A 20,666-nucleotide genomic window follows, 5' to 3' on the forward strand; every position below is an offset into this window, starting at 1 on the left:
GCGACCACTTAGGCAAGGGTCGCTCCCTGGGGGGGGAGGGGAATTTATTTTAGGCCATTTCTGCCCCCCCTGGGGGCAGATCGGCCTATTATTAGGCCGAACTGCCCCCGGGGGGGGGCAGAACACTCTAGGCGCCAGGGCAATTTTTTTTGTGTGTGTTTTTTTTTTGTTGTTTCTTTTTTTAGAGATGGGGAGCGACCCATCAGGCAAGGGTCGCTCCCCTGAGGGGGGCAAATTGTATTTAGACCATTTCTGCCCCCCTGGGGGCAGATTGGCCAATTTTAGGTCAATCTGCCCCCAAGGGGGCAGAAACCACTAGGCACCGGGGATTTGTTTTTTGGCGCCAATGTCACGCAGGGGGAGCGACCCCGTAGGCAAGGGTCGCTCCCGGGGGGGGGGGGGGTGGGGGTTGGGGGGGCAAATTTATTTTAGGCCATTTCTGCCCCCCCGGGGGACAGATCGGCCTATTATTAGGCCGAACTGCCCCCGGGGGGGGGGGGCAGAACACTCTAGGCGCCAGGGCAATTTTTTTTTTGTGGTTTTTTTTTTGTTGTTTCTTTTTTTAGAGATGGGGAGCGACCCATCAGGCAAGGGTCACTCCCCTGGGGGGGGCAAATTGTATTTAGACCATTTCTGCCCCCCTGGGGGCAGATTGGCCAATTTTAGGTCAATCTGCCCCCAAGGGGGCAGAAACCACTAGGCACCGGGGATTTGTTTTTTGGCGCCAATGTCACGCAGGGGGAGCGACCCCGTAGGCAAGGGTCGCTCCCGGGGGCGGGGGGTGGGGGGGCAAATTTATTTTAGGCCATTTCTGCCCCCCCGGGGGACAGATCGGCCTATTATTAGGCCGAACTGCCCCCGGGGGGGGGGGGGGGGCAGAACACTCTAGGCGCCAGGGCAATTTTTTTTTTGTTTTTTTTTTGTTGTTGTTGTTTCTTTTTTTAGAGATGGGGAGCGACCCATCAGGCAAGGGTCGCTCCCCTGGGGGGGCAAATTGTATTTAGACCATTTCTGCCCCCCTGGGGGCAGATTGGCCAATTTTAGGTCAATCTGCCCCCAAGGGGGCAGAAATCACTAGGCACCGGGGATTTGTTTTTTGGCGCCAATGTCATGCAGGGGGAGCGACCCCGTAGGCAAGGGTCGCTCCCGGGGGGGGGGGGGTGGGGGTTGGGGGGGGCAAATTTATTTTAGGCCATTTCTGCCCCCCCGGGGGACAGATCGGCCTATTATTAGGCCGAACTGCCCCCGGGGGGGGGGGGCAGAACACTCTAGGCGCCAGGGCAATTTTTTTTGTGTGTGTTTTTTTTTTGTTGTTTCTTTTTTTAGAGATGGGGAGCGACCCATCAGGCAAGGGTCGCTCCCCTGGGGGGGCAAATTGTATTTAGACCATTTCTGCCCCCCTGGGGGCAGATTGCCCAATTTTAGGTCAATCTGCCCCCAAGGGGGCAGAAACCACTAGGCACCGGGGATTTGTTTTTTGGCGCCAATGTCACGCAGGGGGAGCGACCCCGTAGGCAAGGGTCGCTCCCGGGGGGGGGATGGGGGTTGGGGGGGCAAATTTATTTTAGGCCATTTCTGCCCCCCGGGGGGCAGATCGGCCTATCATTAGGCCGATCTGCCCCCGGGGGGGGGGCAGAAACCTCTAGGCGCCAGGGGAATTTTTCTTTTTTTTCTTTTTTTTTTCTTTGTTTTTTTTTTTTAGAGATGGGGAGCGACCCATCAGGCAAAAGTCGCTCCCCTGGGGGACAAATTGTATTTAGGCCATTTCTGCCCCCCTTGGGGTCAGATTGGCTGAGTTTAGGTCAACCTGCCCCCAAGGGGGCAGAAACCACTAGGCACCGGGGATTTGTTTTTTGGTGCCAATGTCACGCAGGGGGAGCGACCCCGTAGGCAAGGGTCGCTCCCGGCGGGGGAGGGTGGGGGTTGGGGGGGCAAATTTATTTTAGGGCATTTCTGCCCCCCCCCCCCCCGGGGCCGGCTGAGCTACAGGCCAAACACCACAGGTAGGCACCTTGCAAAAAACACCTCTGTTTTCTGCGAAAAAATATGTTGTTTCCACGTTGTGTTTTGGGCTATTTCCTTTTGTGGGCGCTAGGCCTACCCATAGAAGTGATGTACCATTTTTATCGAGAGACTTAGGGGAACGCTGGGTAGAAGGAAATTTGTGGCTCCTCTCAGATTCCAGAACTTTCTGTCACCGACATGAGAGGAAAAAGTGTTTTTTGGGCCAAATTTTGATGTTTGCAAAGGATTCTGGGTAACATAACCTGGTCAGAGCCCCGCAAGTCACCCCATCTTGGATTCCCCTGGGTTTCTAGTTTTCAAAAATGCACTGGTTTGCTAGGTTTCCTCAGGTGTCGGCTGAGCTACAGGCCAAAATCCTTAGGTAGGCACTGCTTTTTATAAAAAAATGTGATGTGTCCACGTTGTGTTTTGGGCCCTTTCCTTTCGTGGGCGCTAGTCCTACCCACACAAGTGAGGTATCATTTTTATCGGGAGACTTGGGGGAACGCTGGGTAGAAGGAAATTTGTGGCTCCTCTCAGATTCTAGAACTTTCTGCCACAGAAATGTGAGTAACATGTGTATTTTTAGCCAAATTTTGAGGTTTGCAAAGGATTCTGGGTAACAGAACCTGGTCCGAGCCCCGCAAGTCACCCCTCCTTGGATTCCCCTAGGTCTCTAGTTTTGAGAAATGCACAGGTTTGGTAGGTTTCCCTAGGTGCCGGCTGAGCTAGAGGCCAAAATCTACAGGTAGGCACTTCGCAAAAAACACCTCTGTTTTTTTCCAAAATTTAGGATGTGTCCATGTTGCGCTTTGGGGTGTTTCCTGTCGCCGGCGCTAGGCCTACCCACGCAAGTGAGGTATCATTTTTATCGGGAGACTTGGGGGAACGCTGGGTGGAAGGAAATTTGTAGCTCCTCTCAGATTCCAGAACTTTCTGCCACAGAAATGTGAGGGACATGTGTTTTTTAGCCAAATTTTGAGGTTTGCAAAGGATTCTGGGTAACAGAACCTGGTCCGAGCCCCGCAAGTCACCCCTCCTTGGATTCCCCTAGGTCTCTAGTTTTCAGAAATGCACAGGTTTGGTAGGTTTCCCTAGGTGCCGGCTGAGCTAGAGGCCAAAATCTACAGGTAGGCACTTCGCAAAAAACACCTCTGTTTTTTTCCAAAATTTAGGATGTGTCCACGTTGAGCTTTGGGGTGTTTCCTGTCGCCGGCGCTAGGCCTACCCACGCAAGTGAGGTATCATTTTTATCGGGAGACTTGGGGGAACGCTGGGTGGAAGGAAATTTGTAGCTCCTCTCAGATTCCAGAACTTTCTGCCACAGAAATGTGAGGGACATGTGTTTTTTTAGCCAAATTTTGAGGTTTGCAAAGGATTCTGGGTAACAGAACCTGGTCCGAGCCACACAAGTCACCCCTCCTTGGATTCCCCTAGGTCTCTAGTTTTCAGAAATGTACAGGTTTGGTAGGTTTCCCTAGGTGGCGGCTGAGCTAGAGGCCAAAATCTCCAGGTAGTCACTTTGCTAAAAACAGCTCTGTTTTCTGTGATGTGTCCACGTTGTGTTTTGGGGCATATCCTGTCGCGGGCGCTAGGCCTACCCACACAAGTGAGGTATCATTTGTATCGGGAGACGTGGGGGAACGCTGGGTGGAAGGAAATTTGTGGCTCCTCTCAGATTCCAGAACTTTCTGCCACAGAAATGTGAGGAACATGTGTTTTTTTAGCCAAATTTTGAGATTTGCAAAGGATTCTGGGTAACAGAACCTGGTCCGAGCCCCGCAAGTCACCCCTCCTTGGATTCCCCTAGGTCTCTAGTTTTCAGAAATGCACAGGTTTGGTAGGTTTCCCTAGGTGGCGGCTGAGCTAGATGCCAAAATCTACAGGTAGTCACTTTGCTAAAAACAGCTCTGTTTTCTGTGATATGTCCACGTTGTGTTTTGGGGCATATCCTGTCGCGGGCGCTAGGCCTACCCACACAAGTGAGGTATCATTTTTATCGGGAGACGTGGGGGAACGCTGGGTGGAAGGAAATTTGTGGCTCCTCTCAGATTCCAGAACTTTCTGCCACAGAAATGTGAGGAACATGTGTTTTTTTAGCCAAATTTGGAGATTTGCAAAGGATTCTGGGTAACAGAACCTGGTCCGAGCCCCGCAAGTCACCCCTCCTTGGATTCCCCTAGGTCTCTAGTTTTCAGAAATGCACAGGTTTGGTAGGTTTCCCTAGGTGGCGGCTGAGCTAGAGGCCAAAATCTACAGGTAGTCACTTTGCTAAAAACAGCTCTGTTTTCTGTGATATGTCCACGTTGTGTTTTGGGGCATATCCTGTCGCGGGCGCTAGGCCTACCCACACAAGTGAGGTATCATTTTTATCGGGAGACGTGGGGGAACGCTGGGTGGAAGGAAATTTGTGGCTCCTCTCAGATTCCAGAACTTTCTGCCACAGAAATGTGAGGAACATGTGTTTTTTTAGCCAAATTTTGAGGTTTGCAAAGGATTCTGGGTAACAGAACCTGGTCCGAGCCCCGCAAGTCACCCCTCCTTGGATTCCCCTAGGTCTCTAGTTTTCAGAAATGCACAGGTTTGGTAGGTTTCCCTAGGTGGCGGCTGAGCTAGAGGCCAAAATCTACAGGTAGTCACTTTGCTAAAAACAGCTCTGTTTTCTGTGATATGTCCACGTTGTGTTTTGGGCCATATCCTGTCGCGGGCGCTAGGCCTACCCACACAAGTGAGGTATCATTTTTATCGGGAGACGTGGGGGAACGCTGGGTGGAAGGAAATTTGTGGCTCCTCTCAGATTCCAGAACTTTCTGCCACAGAAATGTGAGGAACATGTGTTTTTTTAGCCAAATTTTGAGGTTTGCAAAGGATTCTGGGTAACAGAACCTGGTCTGAGCCACATAAGTCACCCCTCCTTGGATTCCCCTAGGTCTCTAGTTTTCAGAAATGCACAGGTTTGGTAGGTTTCCCTAGGTGGCGGCTGAGCTAGAGGCCAAAATCTACAGGTAGTCACTTTGCTAAAAACAGCTCTGTTTTCTGTGATGTGTCCACGTTGTGTTTTGGGGCATATCCTGTCGCGGGTGCTAGGCCTACCCACACAAGTGAGGTACCATTTTTATCGGGAGACTTGGGGGAACATAGATTAGCAAAACAAGTACTATTGCCCCTTGTCTTTCTCTACATTTTTTCCTTCCAAATATAGGAGTGTGTGTAAAAAAGACATCTATTTGAGAAATTCCCTGTAATTCACGTGCTACTATGGTCACCCCGGAATTCAGAGATGTGCAAATAACCACTGCTCCTCAACACCTTATCTTGTGCCCTTTTTGGAAATGCAAAGGTTTTCTTGATAGCAATTTTTTACTCCTTATATTTCAGCAAATGAATTGCTGTATACCCGGTATAGAATGAAAACGCACTGCAGGGTGCAGCTCATTTATTGGCTCTGGGTTCCTCGGGTTCTTGATGAACTTACAAACCCTATATATCCCCGCAACCAGAGGAGTCCAGCAGACGTAACGGTATATTGCTTTCGATAATCTGACATTGCAGGGAAAAGTTACAGAGTAAAACGTAGAGAAAAATTGATGGTTTTTTCACCTCAATTTCAATATTTTTCTTTTTCAGCTGTTATTTTCTGTAGGAAACCCTTGTAGGATCTACACAAATGACCCCTTGCTGAATTCAGAATTTTGTCTACTTTTCAGAAATGTTTAGGTTTCTGGGATCCAGCATTGGTTTCATGACCATTCCTGTCACTGACTGGAAGGAGGCTGAAAGCACAAAAAATTGCACAAATGGGGTATGCCCCAGTAAAATGCCAAAATTGTGTTGAAAAATTGGGTTTTCGGATTCAAGTCTGCCTGTTCCTGAAAGCTGGGAAGCTGCTGAGTTTAGCACCGCAGACCCTTTGTTGATGCCATTTTCAGGGGAATAACCACAAGCCTTCTTCTGCAGCCCCTTTTTCCACTTTTTTTGAAAAAAACGAAATTTTCACTGTATTTTGGCCAATTTCTTGGCCTCCTTCAGGGGAACCCACAAAGTCTGGGTACCTTTAGAATCCCTAGGATGTTGGAAAAAAAGGACGCAAATTTGGCTTGGTTAGCTTATGTGGACAAAAAGTTATGAGGGCCTAAGCGCGAACTGCCCCAAATAGGCAAAAAAGGGCCTGGCACAGGAGGGGGAAAAGGCCTGGCAGCGAAGGGGTTAAAGACTTAAGACACTTTATATCACTTTTCAGTGATAGCTCTACAAATTCACATTGCAACTTCATTCGTTTTGACCTACAATTATCCTGATAAACATTATATATTTTTCTAAACACTGTGTGGTGTATTTTTGTGGTGCTATATGGTGGTATTGATTTATTGCACAAATAGTTTACACATTGCCTTCTAAGTTAAGCCTGACTGCTCGTGCCAAGCTACCAGAGGGTGGGCACAGGATAATCTTGGATTGTGTGTGACTTACCCTGACTAGAGTGAGGGCTTTTGCTTGGACAGGGGATAACCTGACTGCCAACCAAAAACCCCATTTCTAACATAGGCGATATGACATCAATGTGATTCGGCGGTATTCTGTCACTGACCTCAATGGTATGGTCCATATATATTTAGTAGTATGCTTATTTTCAAAATAATTCTACCACATTGTTGTGTGCCAGAGGATTTCAGTTTTAGGAAACAAGGAGTTTTTCATTGAGACCTCCTTCAATGTCATCTATTTCATCGTGGCGATGCTATGTTATATTAGATAGAGGGCAGTTTCCTGGTGCTGAATATCCAGCAGACCAGGAAGTGGAGATGTGATTTTGTCACTCATACTTAGCTATTTTGGACGTTGGTAATTTCCTGAAACGCCTAATGATAAGCCTTTCATGGCACACCGGCTGACATCCAAGAGGTATACAATAGTCTACAAAATGATTTATATGCTTTATGTTGAAACTGTGTATCTCCTACAGGCTGAGACTGCACCACAGGCAGAGAAGGAACATTTGTCTGAATTGTACAGACGTATTAATGTAATGTGGATTCGATATGCAAGGGCACAAGATCCTTCACTGGTCCCTTTCTAAATTAATGTTTATAATTTAATTGACTTAATATATTTATTAAAGAACGAGATGTAACACTATATCGCACTTTATTCTATCAGTTGAATAAAATATAGGTTGTTATTCGTTAAAAATGATAGATGCATAACATGATATACTTCTCCGAACGAATGCAGCTTGGAGTACAGAAAAAGTCATCCAAACCAGCCAAGGAGAAAGAATTCCAATGTCGCAGTCATACCGCATCCGGTAGACTGATTATGAATCACGTTTGTCCCTGAAACCTTCCGACTGAAAGACAATGCAATACAAAGCCTTGCAACGGCCAAACACCCTTTACATATTCCTAAATAAATGACAAACTAGTCTACAACTGCTTGTTAAAACTGTACAATTTCACATGGATCGACAGACTCTACGTGACATCAATAGTGGCATGATTAACAATGGGAAGCAGTCACCCCATCAGTCCAACCTTTATTCTGAAACATCAGACATGAATTCTCACTGATGATGCAAGTAACCTTACAAGTAACCTTACCGCTGGGCAACCTAAAGTTCCATTTAATCACATAGGGGGTCATTCTGACCCTGGCGGTAGACTACCGCCAGGCCAACGACCGCAGATGCACCGCCAACAGGCTGGCGGTGCATCCATGGGCATTCTGACCGCGGCGGTACCGCCGCGGTCAGAAACGGAAAACCGGTGGTGTCCCGCCGGTTTCCCGCTGCCCTGGGGAATCCTCCATGGCGGCGCTGCAGGCAGCGCCGCCATGGGGATTCCGACCCCCGTACCGCCAGCCTGGCTCTGGCGGTTCTGACCGCCAGAACCTGGATGGCGGTAACGGGTGTCGCGGGGCCCCCTAACAGGGCCCCACCAAGATTTTCAGTGTCTGCCAAGCAGACACTGAAAATCGCGACGGGTTCAACTGCACCCGTCGCACCCCTTCCACTCCGCCGGCTCCATTCGGAGCCGGCATCCTCATGGAAGGGGGTTTCCCGCTGGGCTGGCGGGCGGCCTTCTGGCGGTCGCCCGCCAGCCCAGCGGGAAAATCAGAATTACCGTGGCGGTCTTTTGACCGCGCAGCGGTATTCTGACGGCGGTACTTTGGCGGGCGGCCTCTGCCGCCCGCCAAAGTCAGAATGACCCCCATATTCTTAAACACACTGCAGTGCACAGTGGGCTTTGTCACAGTTCCAAGATGCACTCACAACAATAAAATCACAGATCATAGGTACAATGCACAGATTAGTATATGTGGTACATTTCTGTGGATAGAAGTAATTTCCAGTCTAATAAAATGGAATAATACAGCTGGGTCGTTGTTTCATCTATGGGGTCCATTACAAATAATGCAGGAACACTGCATATGTATTTCAGCTCCATTGCCAGGACATTAAGGGTATATTCCAGACTGCGAGAATAGTGCTCAATCACACATTTCCTCCTGAGAAATGGGGAATAACATTCAAGAATCAGTGGTTATGTACTGATTCTCACATAACTCGCCGCTTGCTTCCGGTTTCACCTGCTGTGAGCTGGTTAGCTGTCCAGATGAAAACGTATGAATCATGATATTGCCGCATCGTACCCGCCAGGGCTTCTGCATCACTTGCAATCTGCATATGGCAAAACTCCCCTTATTGGCCACATCAGGACTACCTCCGATCATGTTAGTTGCAGTTTAAATCTCAGTAGATTCCTTTTACTGTTCAAATCTCCCCTCTGTTTATTTTAGCAATTCAGTCTATCGTCCTTGTCCCTCACTTAAGTTGATGAAAACAAACACAAAATGGTTCCATGAACTAGGGTTTCATATATAGACAGTTTATACTCTGTCATTTAAGCATGACGATCCGCAACAGGTGCCCCTACAACAAAGACCTTCTTCCCTCAGCCTCCTCCACGCAGCCTGCCACTCGGTCGGGACCTCCACTCTCTCAGTCCGGTAGATCCCTTCCAGGTAGTGGTTCCGAGCTGACGATCTGCTCCGGCTTGCCCTGATGTTTTTTCTCATGCGCTTATTCAACGTTTCTTCTCTAAATTTCTACGTCGCTATGTTTTTAGAGGGGCGAAACGCAGCCCCCTGCAACCCCTGCAGTGCGGAGGGGGGCGGGGCGGGGCGGGGCTCCAACCCTCCAGGCATCCCCCAACCATTCAAGGGAGGGCCCATTCAGTCCAAGGAAAATAAATATCTGTGAGATATGGGAGACTCGTGGGCCCTCATCACATTCTGCGGTGTGACCTCATAATTTTTTCTGATTTTTTTACTGTCGTTCAAACATCAGACTGCCAGCCTGGATAAACAGAAGTCAGCCCATTTGTATTTTATCCTGCTGTTAACCTTGACCAGCCGCCAAACATTAATCTATGTTTGTTTTCCTTGCTAATTCTACAGACCAGCAGACTAGTTTAGTCAGGAAAGCAGTTGTTTCTGTTACATTCTATTTACACCTATACCATGGTAATCTTATCGTCTCTTACCACTAAAATATTAAATGCATTAATATAAATAGTCCTTATCCAAAGAGTCAACTCTCGTGATCCTAGGTGGCTCTTTTTTGGTCAATGTTCCTAACTCTGCGTGCCAGTGGGCCAGTCTGTCTTACACGTGGGCTCAAGCTAGGCTGTTAATACCATCACTGAGAGCCCACAACAATGAAGTGTCATAACACAGAAACGGTCAGGTAAGTCACTGCAACAGGTGTTGTTTCTGGCATTAGGGTCAGTGGATCATTCTCCTTCTAGACATAAGTATCTAGCCATGTATATTATGGGTTATCTTTATTGTACAGTAAAGGGGTACAGTGGACTTTTGGGTTACTCTTAGAGTCACGGTGAGGGTTAGGGACGGGTTATGCCGTAGATTCAGAACATCTATAGATATTGAGCTTTCCATCCATTAATTGCTCAGCTCCTTCTTCAGCAACCGTTGCCAGCAAGTGACATTGATAAATGCTAAATCACTAATGCCTACCACTCCTTGTATGGACCTTTAGTACTCTCCCTTCCCTTCTATTGAATATTTATATTCAGCTTCTAGCAGAAATTATTAATATCCATTACCTGCAGTGTCTACTTTAAGCTGATGGCAGAGAGATCTGCCTGGACAGAAGGGACCGCTGAATAGGGCAATGCCATCTCACCAGCTTGCACATCTGTTTTTTTCCATAAGATATTCAGGGTTAGGTGCACCAGAACTACCCCCAAGGGGAAGATTCTGCACTTGAGCTCAGGCACCCCCTATGTGTGTGTTTTACATGAATTCTGTAATTGATAAATGCAAACTTGTATAATTCCTAATTCCATACTTTTGTCTATTTTCCCAGTAGTGTCAAATCGTATAACGGAGCTTGCTAGAGGCCTACTGTAGCCCAAGTGGTAGACTGCAACCCTAAAGCATATTGGTAGGACCATTCATTGTCCAACAACATGAGGCAGTATGATACTCACTTCACACTCGGGGCTCACCACTGGCACCTTTTGTTTTTATAGAACTCTTTTTATTGGTTTCATGAAAAAGGCATGCAGTAACAGAGCGAGGTTACAATCAAATAGTCGAAGGTAATATTTGTAAAGACATCACCAAGTAGCACAGCCATTTCGACCCAAGTATAAAGCAGTACGCTTGTTTCAGTTCATATTCAAAAGATGCCGTATTAGTTCTTGTTTACAAAGAGTATGAAGTCCAAGAGTCCCAGATCTCAAGTGTTTTTTGGCACAACTTCTCCATTTATATATTGTTTGTTCTCCCTTACAGCAAAAGTTCATCCCCGTTCACCAGGTGGACATAGCGGGAGGGTCAGGAGACTTCCAGTTCTGGGCAATATCCTTTTTGGCTATTCGGTATCCAGTCCTGTAAATGTCCTGTGATATTTTTTTGTTGGCCCAACCATCCATTATTCCTAGGAGTGCCGCTTTCAGACGTATTCCACCATGATGTGCAGCACCTGTACAATCTGAGCATGGATTGAGAACCACTAAGCTATGATAAAGGGACAAGTCCAAGTGACTGGATAACGCTGTGAAGTATTAAACCTATAATAGTAGTTTGATCTAAGACTCAGTAATTCGTCTAGGTGCATCGTCAAATTCTTCTTCTTCTCATTGACCACTTAATATATATTACTCTCCTTCCCTCATTAGCTACCCTTAGCACCATACTATCTGTGGACTGAGTAGCCACTTCATCAACCTTGTCAATAACCACTCCTCCTTTATTCTTTTCCACTTCCACATCTCTATTTTCTTTTGTAATTCACACACCATTCCATCTTCTCTCCGTGCTACCCACAGCCTAAATCTTCATAAGGTTTTGTCATGTTCTATCACCATCCCTTTCCCACCCTCTCTTCTCTGAACAAACATCTCTTGCACATCCAATTGCAATAGATACACCACAATATCATCAATTCCTTCATACATATCCACCATCGCTACCTTCTGTTCCATCAGCCTCCTCTCCCTTCTCCATCCTCACCATTTAGGTATCCTCACCTTTCCTCATCTCCTGCACACCCACCACTATATGTCTCCAAACATTTAATTATTCTTTCCCGCCCTTCCAACTAATGCCATCCAATCTTGTGCCTACTCCCTCTCTTCACCCATGTCTCAAATGTGCTTTTAGATCACCTCAAGTAATTGACGTGCCCTTTGTTAACCTACCAATTTAACTCCACCGATCACCCAACCACTGCGCTCCCTGCTAATTACCCCCATAAAAAGGTGATGAAATGAATGCTTGCAAATAGGCTAACCACTGACAGTTGCTCTATGTAGCATTGTAGCATTCCAACTCATCTTTTTCACCCACTGTGCCACTATAGACAAAGGCCCACCTTATACAAATCAGTACTGACCCTGCTCCTCAGGGAAACAGTCCATCCTGACCTGGCAGGTGGTACCTCTAGAAGGGAACACAAGCATCCTCAGAATGGTTTGGGCTTTGTTAGGCTCAGTCAGTGAGGTATAACTTGGATACAATGGTACAGTGAGCAAGGGGCCCACAGCTGGTTATACCCTTGGCCCATTAAGGGGGTCACATAATTGTCCAGAGTGGCACAGTGGGCAAAAAAAATGACGAGTTTGAATGCCATCCTGAGTGATTGCCAGTGGTTACAGAGTTTGCAAGCATACCTCCCATCACCTTTTTTGTGATTGATGTAACATCCTAAATGGCCAAGGGTATGACCAGCTGTGGGTCCCTTGCTCACTGTGCCATAGGATCCAAGAGTTGATGTGTAGTTTTTTTAAGGCAAGGATACTGCCTACTGCTGAAGAAATACAACCTGTGAACCAGGAAGAAAGCGGAAGAGCAATCAAGGCTCAAAACCTGACCAGAAAGAAAGCGGAAGAGCAATCAAGGCTCAAAACCTGACAAGAAACTACTCAATCTTTAAAAGGCCTAAATTCCACATACTCCTGCTAGTGCCAAGGAAGCCAACATTTTGAGCAGGGGTTCTCACATTCCTTCTCGAGCTCCTGAAGGCAAGGCTCCCAAAGGAGGATGATCAGCAGTTGGGCAACCATTCCTTAGGCTGTGAGCATTTATGTAAGCCACATTGCTGTTCAGCACTTTCAATTAGAACATTCCTCCATTGCACAGGGTGCTCCCCAGCTGGTGCTTTTTTAGAGGTATGAAGGTCTGTATAAATGCACCTACAACACATTATACCATACCACGCCTGTCTGCATTGTATGGTGTAACATAACGTATTCTTGATACACTTTAAACCCCCAAACAAAGGATGCCGTGTAGCGAGTTGCTGGGACAAATAAATGCAAACAAGCCTTCAGTAGGGGAGTGATCGAGAGGCACACATAAAGTTGAAACTTATGATGTATGCTTTGGGCACTAGGTACACTTACTTTTTCTGGGCTCCCTGGAGCTTCTCCTTCCTGATACGTTCTTGACTGTATTTATTTGCATTCAAAAAGGATATCCATTCTTTCATGCCATGTTTCTTTCTATTATGAATGCCTTCCACTTCTTTGCATTGATATGTCAGCCCCCTGCCAAAAAATAAAGTCTTTACAAGGTGTGCCAGAAAGAGACAAACATTTTAACTGTTGCTCTTTAGACAGGCTGCAATGAAGTAATAAAACAAGCTCAAAATTGATCTACATCGTTGAAGTACTTAGCATAACTTGAAATCGGTTAAATATTTCAGACTATGTTTCATTACTGTATCTGCCTAATAATTAGAAAATATAATCACAAACTTATCCTTTACAAAAAGTAATGACTGATAACACCTGTCAACAGAAGAGTGCAAGTCCTTCTTCATTTGATAGAGTGGATAGTTTTAGGGCATACATTAAAATAGGTGCGGTCACACAGGGGACGAAAGATGGATATATCTGTCTCCATTAAAAGAAATCCTACGTAGGTCTCCAATTTTGAATTATTTATTTCTCAACCAAAATTAATCGTTTAACATATATTATTAATAATAACATAAAAAATACCAACACATGCTACAGTAGAAGTTGAATTACTAAGAGGCTGGATAATCACAAAAGGATATATTAATTACTCCTGTACTCAGTGAGCAGAGTTGCGAAAAACTCCTACATCTAAGCAAAACCGGTATACATCTGACTCTCAATGTCTTACATCTTCTAATTTTGCATGAGACAAGATAATGGCATCATCCCCAACTAGCTTTGACTACCTGCAGTGTTTTGGCCTGCGTTAAGAAGACTGTAGAACCCAAAAAGAGCCTGAAGGAACCGCTTCAGGAGTTAATCTCCTTGACGGGAAGTCCATGATACAACAGGCGAATGAAGGAACTGTCCTATGAAATGTGGATACTAAAATGTAGCCCTGGTTTGGGAGTGCATATACAGTACACAACCTACAAGATCCCTGATGGACTGGAAATTTACTCTGCATATTTTCTGTGTAAGATAACTATGTTTTGCATAAAGTCTGGAACGGGAGTGACACCACAGAGTTGTACCTAAAATGTTTTGTTCATTTCAGCCAAAACTTTCTCCCTGAATTTGGATATTCGTGGGAATCCCCACAGCAGATTACTTGCATAGCAATTCCAAATCAATTCCAAATATCCATAAATGGCATTGTAGGTCCCTCTGTTAGTCCATCTTTGTCAGCTAGTAATAACCTTCTATAATGTATACATTCCTATTGAGTTAGAGGGGCAATGCCCTCTGAAGAGATGTGTTGTCAGTCTCTTTCTAAACTGCAGGAAGAGAGGCACAGTTTTAAGGACCATGAGACTACTGTTCAAGATTCTGGGTGCATCGATGGTGGTAACCTGTCTCATAGGCTTTTCATTCTCAAATGTCCACAAAAGCTCTAATGATTCAGGAGAGAACCGCAGCATGTACAATACTCATCTTTCTGAGAAAAAATATGATAGAACTCTTCCACTCAGCTGATGGTCTTGCAACCTTTAACTGTCTTCCACACTGGCTCCTGGGTCACCTCACCATCAGATTTTGGACTAAAAAAGTCTGATTGTCACTGTCAGGTTAAGTGTGGGTATTGCCAATTGGCCTTCACACTCCAGGCCTTTTCACCCAAACAACAGCTGTAAGACTGCATACCATGTTGTGTAATTTGCAGTGCATGATCCCTCATGCCTATCAGGGATAAAAAAAATTCTAGCTATCGTGTCAAGAATTTTCAATTCTATTAAGGACACGGAGGCGAGGATTATGCTTTCTCTTTCTTTACTGACTTAAACAGCAGCTAATCAAATACAAGTAACAGAAAAAACTACAACACCCAGGATGCCTAACATCCTGTCACATGGTCCAATCACCGTCCATGTCCTCTGCTATGAGTCTTTTGACCTATGAAGTCACTTCCTCTTTCTTTGTTCAAAGCAGATAAGATCAACTTGAAAACAAAACTTCTTACGCCATCCCGAAATCCGGAGTCATGAACTTCTTCTCCATACTGAAGAACCGAAACTTGGATGGCTCCATGCCGGAGAAACAACCGGTTAGAACATTATAACCCAAACTTTCCTTGAGGTTACGAATTTCAGGCGTTCTTCTGATCAGAAGCTGTAACAATAAACAGGTAGGTAATATCTCATAAAATATACATTGTCTCAAACTTTATACTTGAAAATAATGGGCGGGTTAAATGACAATATATCATAAGATATGCACAATAATTGATAATAAATATTCATTATATATAACAAGGGAGGGATAATCCTCGCCTCCGTGTCCTTAATAGAATTGAGAATTCTTGACGCAATAGCTAGAATTTTTTTTATTCTATGTCAGGACCGGAGGCTCCGATTATGCTAGTTTAAAGCTGTTCCATCACCACACTAGCTACATCCAATACTGGTTTATGATAAAACTTACGAAAAGTATTTTCTGAAGACCAATCTGCCGCTTTCATTATGTCCTCTAAACGAGAACCTAAGGCAAATGATTTTGAAGCCATAGCCCCTCTAGCAGAATGGGCCCCAAATACAGAGGTGTCAATACCTGCTTCGCTCATCAGCCATCTCATCCATCTAGCTAAAGTAGCTGAAGAAACTGGTTTAAAAGGTTTTTGCAAAGCAATTAACAATTGACCTTTAGCATCCTGTCGAAATTCTTCTGTGACAACTTCATAATCCTTTAAACACTGAACAACACATAATTTTGAATTTTCAGTATAAACTGGATAGGATACTGACCTGCAATTTGTTTTAGTTCTTCTTGTCACCGAAAAGGAGACTCCTTCTGGTGAAAAAGTTCTACCTGCTAAATCTAAGGCTCTGACGTCCGAAAGTCTTTTGCAAGAGACAAGGCATAAAAGCATGGTCAGTTAAGCTGAGAGTTGCTTGCGAGACAAATACCTATTGGCAGGCCAAGAATCAGCGAATTTTAAAATAATATTTACATCCCATAACACAGTATATTTAGCTTGAGGGGGTTTAGAAAGATGTATACCCCTCAAAAGCTTGCAAATTAATGGATGTTCTCCAATGGGCTTACCTTCTAACTGAGAATGTCCTGCTGAAATGGCAGATCTAAAATTGTTAATCGTCCGATAAGCCAAACCTGCACTAGCTAGTTCTGCTAGAAAGTTAACAATCAAACCAATATGTGCTTTCACTGGATTGGCACCCCTTCCATCACACCAACTAGACAATCTGTGCCAGGCTGAATCATATCTCTTATGGGTACTACTGGCCCAGGCCTGTTTAATGAACTCCGCAGCTTGTTGCGAAACATCTGGGGTATTCCATCTCGACCTGAAATTAACCAGACTAGAAGTGTTAACTTCCCTGACAAGATCAGAGGATGTTGAAGGCCCTCTGGACTCAAGAGAAGATTCGGACGAGGAGGAATCAGAAGAGGAGAGGCACAGGCTAAATGAAGAGCACTGGGGAACCAAGGCTGTTCTCTCCAAAACTGAGTCACCATAACAATCTCTGTTTTCTGTCTCCGCACTTGAGACAGAACTCTGGCAATCATCAGAAAAGGAGGAAACACATAACCTCGAAACTGGGACCAGTCCTGAAGAAAGGCATCTGTCTTTAATGCATAAGGGTCTGGACGCCAACTGTAAAACTTTTGAATTTGGCAATTGAGTCGTGATGCAAACAGGTCCACTTCGCAATTGCCCCATTCCTTGACTATCTGAGCAAAAATCAGAGGATCTAACTTCCAATCGCTGGAGTCTAATAGGTATCTGGAGTTCCAGTCTGCTATGATATTCTGGTCCCCAGGCAGGTATTCCGCTATGACTACTAAACGCTGAGTTAGGCAATAATGCCAGAAGTCCTTGGCAATCTCCGCCAGGATTCTGGACTTCGTGCCTCCCAATTTGTTGACATACCTCACTGCTGATATATTGTCCATCCGTAATAGTATGCAACAATCTGTTTTCTGCGGGGAGAGGCTCTTTATGGCAAATGAACCCGCAAGAAGTTCCAGACAATTGATGTGAAGGGATTGTTCCCATTCTGACCATCTGCCCCCGTCACTAGGGAGTTGCAACGAGCTCCCCAACCCCATCTGCTGGCATCGGATTCTATCACTACCTCCGGGCGAGAGCCGAAAATCGCCCTGCCGTTCCAAGCTTCCATGTGATGAAGCCACCATTGAATTTCCGATCTTACTTCGGTGGTCAACGGGATTTGTTCTGAGTAACTCAGACCCTGTTGTAAATGTCTGATCTTGAGCCTTTGAAGTGCTCGATAATGTAGGGGTGCAGGGAATATCGCTTGAATAGATGAAGCTAATAAGCCCACTATTCTGGCTATAGTCCTCAATGATACGGTCTGGCAGGTTAAAACCGATCTCAATTCCCTCTTGATGTTGCGTATCTTCTGAGAGGGAAGGAGAAGTTGACATAAAGTGGAATTTATCTGGAATCCCAGAAACTCTATTATCTGTGAGGGTTTCAACAATGACTTCTGTACATTGATCAGGAAACCTAAATCCTGTAGGAGACTGATGGTCCAATCCAAGTGCGAGATTAGGACTTGAGGGGACTGAGCCATCAGTAGAATATCGTCCAGATATATAATCAATCTGACTCCCTTGGTTCTGAGGCATTCCATCACTGGTCTCAGTAGCTTCGTGAAGCACCAAGGGGCTGACGATAGACCGAATGGGAGTGCCAGGAACTCCAGGCATTGACCCTTCCACTGAAATTGTAGAAATCTCCTGTGGGGAGGAAAAATTGGAATCGACAAATAGGCATCTTTTAGATCCAGACGCACCATCCAATCCCCTTCTAACAGGATGTCCCTTAGCATGTGGATACCCTCCATCTTGAAATGTCTGTATAGGATCCACTGGTTGAAATCCTTTAGGTTCAAGACTAAGCGGTGACCTCCTCCCTTTTTTTCTACTACAAAAATAGGGCTGAGGAAACCGAAAGGATGAGGGGAAGCACATTTTACGGCTCCTTTGTCTAAGAGAGCTTGCACTTTTTTGTCTATAAAATCTTGATTTACTTGGGAAAAACACATTAGTAATGGGGGGAGAGTTGTTTGGGGGTATTGACAAACTCCAGTCGAAATCCCTCTACCGTTTGGAGAACCCATGGATCTCTGGAAATCCGTTTCCAATTTGTTAAGCAAGATGCAATTCTGCCCCCAAGTCTGACCTGAGAAAAATGAATAATGCTCACCTGTGAAACTTTTGGCGGCATTTCAAGCAACCCCACAGACTTGGCTGCTCTCTGCTGATGACGGGCTAAACCTAGAAACACGTGTCCAGAGATACACAGCACTTGCTGCACCTACTTAGGTGAAAGACTTTTGATTACTTTTTCAACACAAAACGAAGTGACTGCATTTACCATGATGCATTGGGGCTAACTTTTTGCTGGAGTGTGAGGCAGTGTGCTCCCTTTTTTCTTTTTGTCCAATGACTGCTCCCTTGAGCTAACGAGCTGACGAGCTCTGGTGAGGCACCTGTGCGCCAGTGAGTGGTACATAAACCTGAGAAGACTTTTGGCGGCATTTCAAGCAACCCCACAGACTTGGCTGCTCTCTGCTGATGACGGGCTAAACCTAGAAACACGTGTCCAGAGATACACAGCACTTGCTGCACCTACTTAGGTGAAAGACTTTTGATTACTTTTTCAACACAAAACGAAGTGACTGCATTTACCATGATGCATTGGGGCTAACTTTTTGCTGGAGTGTGAGGCAGTGTGCTCCCTTTTTTCTTTTTGTCCAATGACTGCTCCCTTGAGCTAACGAGCTGACGAGCTCTGGTGAGGCACCTGTGCGCCAGTGAGTGGTACATAAACCTGAGAAGACTTTTGGCGGCATTTCAAGCAACCCCACAGACTTGGCTGCTCTCTGCTGATGACGGGCTAAACCTAGAAACACGTGTCCAGAGATACACAGCACTTGCTGCACCTACTTAGGTGAAAGACTTTTGATTACTTTTTCAACACAAAACGAAGTGACTGCATTTACCATGATGCATTGGGGCTAACTTTTTGCTGGAGTGTGAGCTAGTGTGCTCCCTTTTTTCTTTTTGTCCAATGGGGGGAGAGTTGTTTGGGGGTATTGACAAGCTCCAGTCGAAATCCCTCTACCGTTTGGAGAACCCATGGATCTCTGGAAATCCGTTTCCAATTTGTTAAGCAAGATGCAATTCTGCCCCCAAGTCTGACCTGAGAAAAATGAATAATGCTCACCTGTGAAACTTGAGTCTTGAATGGCTCCTTGTTGCCCCCTGCGATGACCCCTGCGGAAGCGGGGTCGACCCCCTCTGGGTCGCGTGGGGTAGAAGGTGGAGTCTTGATCTCCGTACCAACCACCTCTGCCTCTTGGGTAGTAGTTTAGGGGACTGTTAAAGGAGCTGCGGCCGGACATACGTCCCCCGTAACGACCGGCCCTGCCAAAAAGGCCTCGTTTGAAAACCTTCTTGAGTGACATTTGTGCTTTGTCAAGAGAAGAAAAAGTGGAGCAGAACTTGGCTAGGTCTTTGATGAATGAGGATCCAAAGAGCAGTCCTTCGGCCGAAGGTCCCGCTTCTGAGGACGCAAGATCCGATAATTTGGGATCAATGCGCATAAGCACCGATTTCCTTCGTTCTGCTGAAATGGCACAGTTAGAATTTCCTAATAGGCACACAGCTCTTTGTGCCCACCCGATAAGGACATCGGTGTCCACCGGAGAACCAGATTCTTTGGCTACATACGCCAATTCCAGGATCTTAGTCAAGGGTCCTGAAAGGTCCAATAGTTTGTCTTGGCAGCTACGCCATGAGCGGTCTAAGCCTTTTTTGGGATCTTTAGCAAATTTTTTCATGAAGGTGACCATGGTGGGGTCTATCTCTGGAGTCTCAGAAACCTTGCCCTCCAGGTCAGGTCTGGGACACTCCGCCTTCAGGCGTGACCTAACTTCTTTAGCGAAACTTTTTCGCAAATTGGCTTGAACATATTGCGCTACTTCGGGAGGGGGAACCCAATTGGAGGACCTGGGATGAATAATTTCTGTAGGATCAAAGTCCAGAACCTGGAACGGGGGGCGTTTTCTTACTTTTCTTACTCGGTACAGGAACATCAGAAACATCTGAATCGTCAGAGGAGGAAGTCTTATCAGAGAAAGAGGAAGAAAGGGGTATTCCTTTTTTCGAACTGTAATTGTGTTTCTCGAAAGCGTCAGCATGCATAACACTAACCTCTGCTCCTGGTTCCAGATTTTTGGCTTTATCTTTTACTTTTTTAGGTTCTTGTTGTCCCTGAGACCAACCCTGTGATCGGGCGAGGTCAAATATTCTCACTAGAGCATCATAAACGGATTGTTGGACCCTGGTATCAAGGGCTTCCACCAGATCAACTTCAAGTTGATTGCCCAGCTCCTCTGTGTAGTACTCGGCTTCTTGCTCATCCCATTGAGCCATGGTTCAAGAGCAGCGACAGTATTGAGGAGGAAAAAATATTTTAAATCAAGAGTCCAACCGGGGGAGCGCAAAAACCCCAAGTTCAGGCCAGGAAAAGGAGCCCTTAAATTAAAGTGTGGAGGGAGCAACCTGAAATGCACTCTAGGCAGAAGCCTGGTCCTTATTTTACAACCCAGTCAGCTTTTTTAATCTGCTGGGCGTCAGGGAGCAAGTTTTAGTTGAGGGAATACACACAGACGAACACGCAGC

General features: G+C 45.7%; 1 protein-coding gene across 2 annotated transcripts in view; it reads right to left on the minus strand.

The window, feature by feature from the left end:
- The window catches only part of IQCM (IQ motif containing M), a 1,478,261-nt gene that overhangs the window by 575,250 nt on the left and 882,345 nt on the right, over nucleotides 1-20,666 (minus strand). For both annotated transcript variants that reach the window (XM_069242635.1, XM_069242634.1), the window contains exon 11: nucleotides 12,933-13,076. In XM_069242635.1, the coding sequence (XP_069098736.1) occupies nucleotides 12,933-13,076 (144 nt within the window). The remainder of the gene's footprint in view (nucleotides 1-12,932; nucleotides 13,077-20,666) is intronic.

The sequence above is a fragment of the Pleurodeles waltl genome, chromosome 1_2, assembly GCF_031143425.1.
Source record: "Pleurodeles waltl isolate 20211129_DDA chromosome 1_2, aPleWal1.hap1.20221129, whole genome shotgun sequence".
In the NCBI taxonomy this organism is placed as follows: domain Eukaryota; kingdom Metazoa; phylum Chordata; class Amphibia; order Caudata; family Salamandridae; genus Pleurodeles; species Pleurodeles waltl.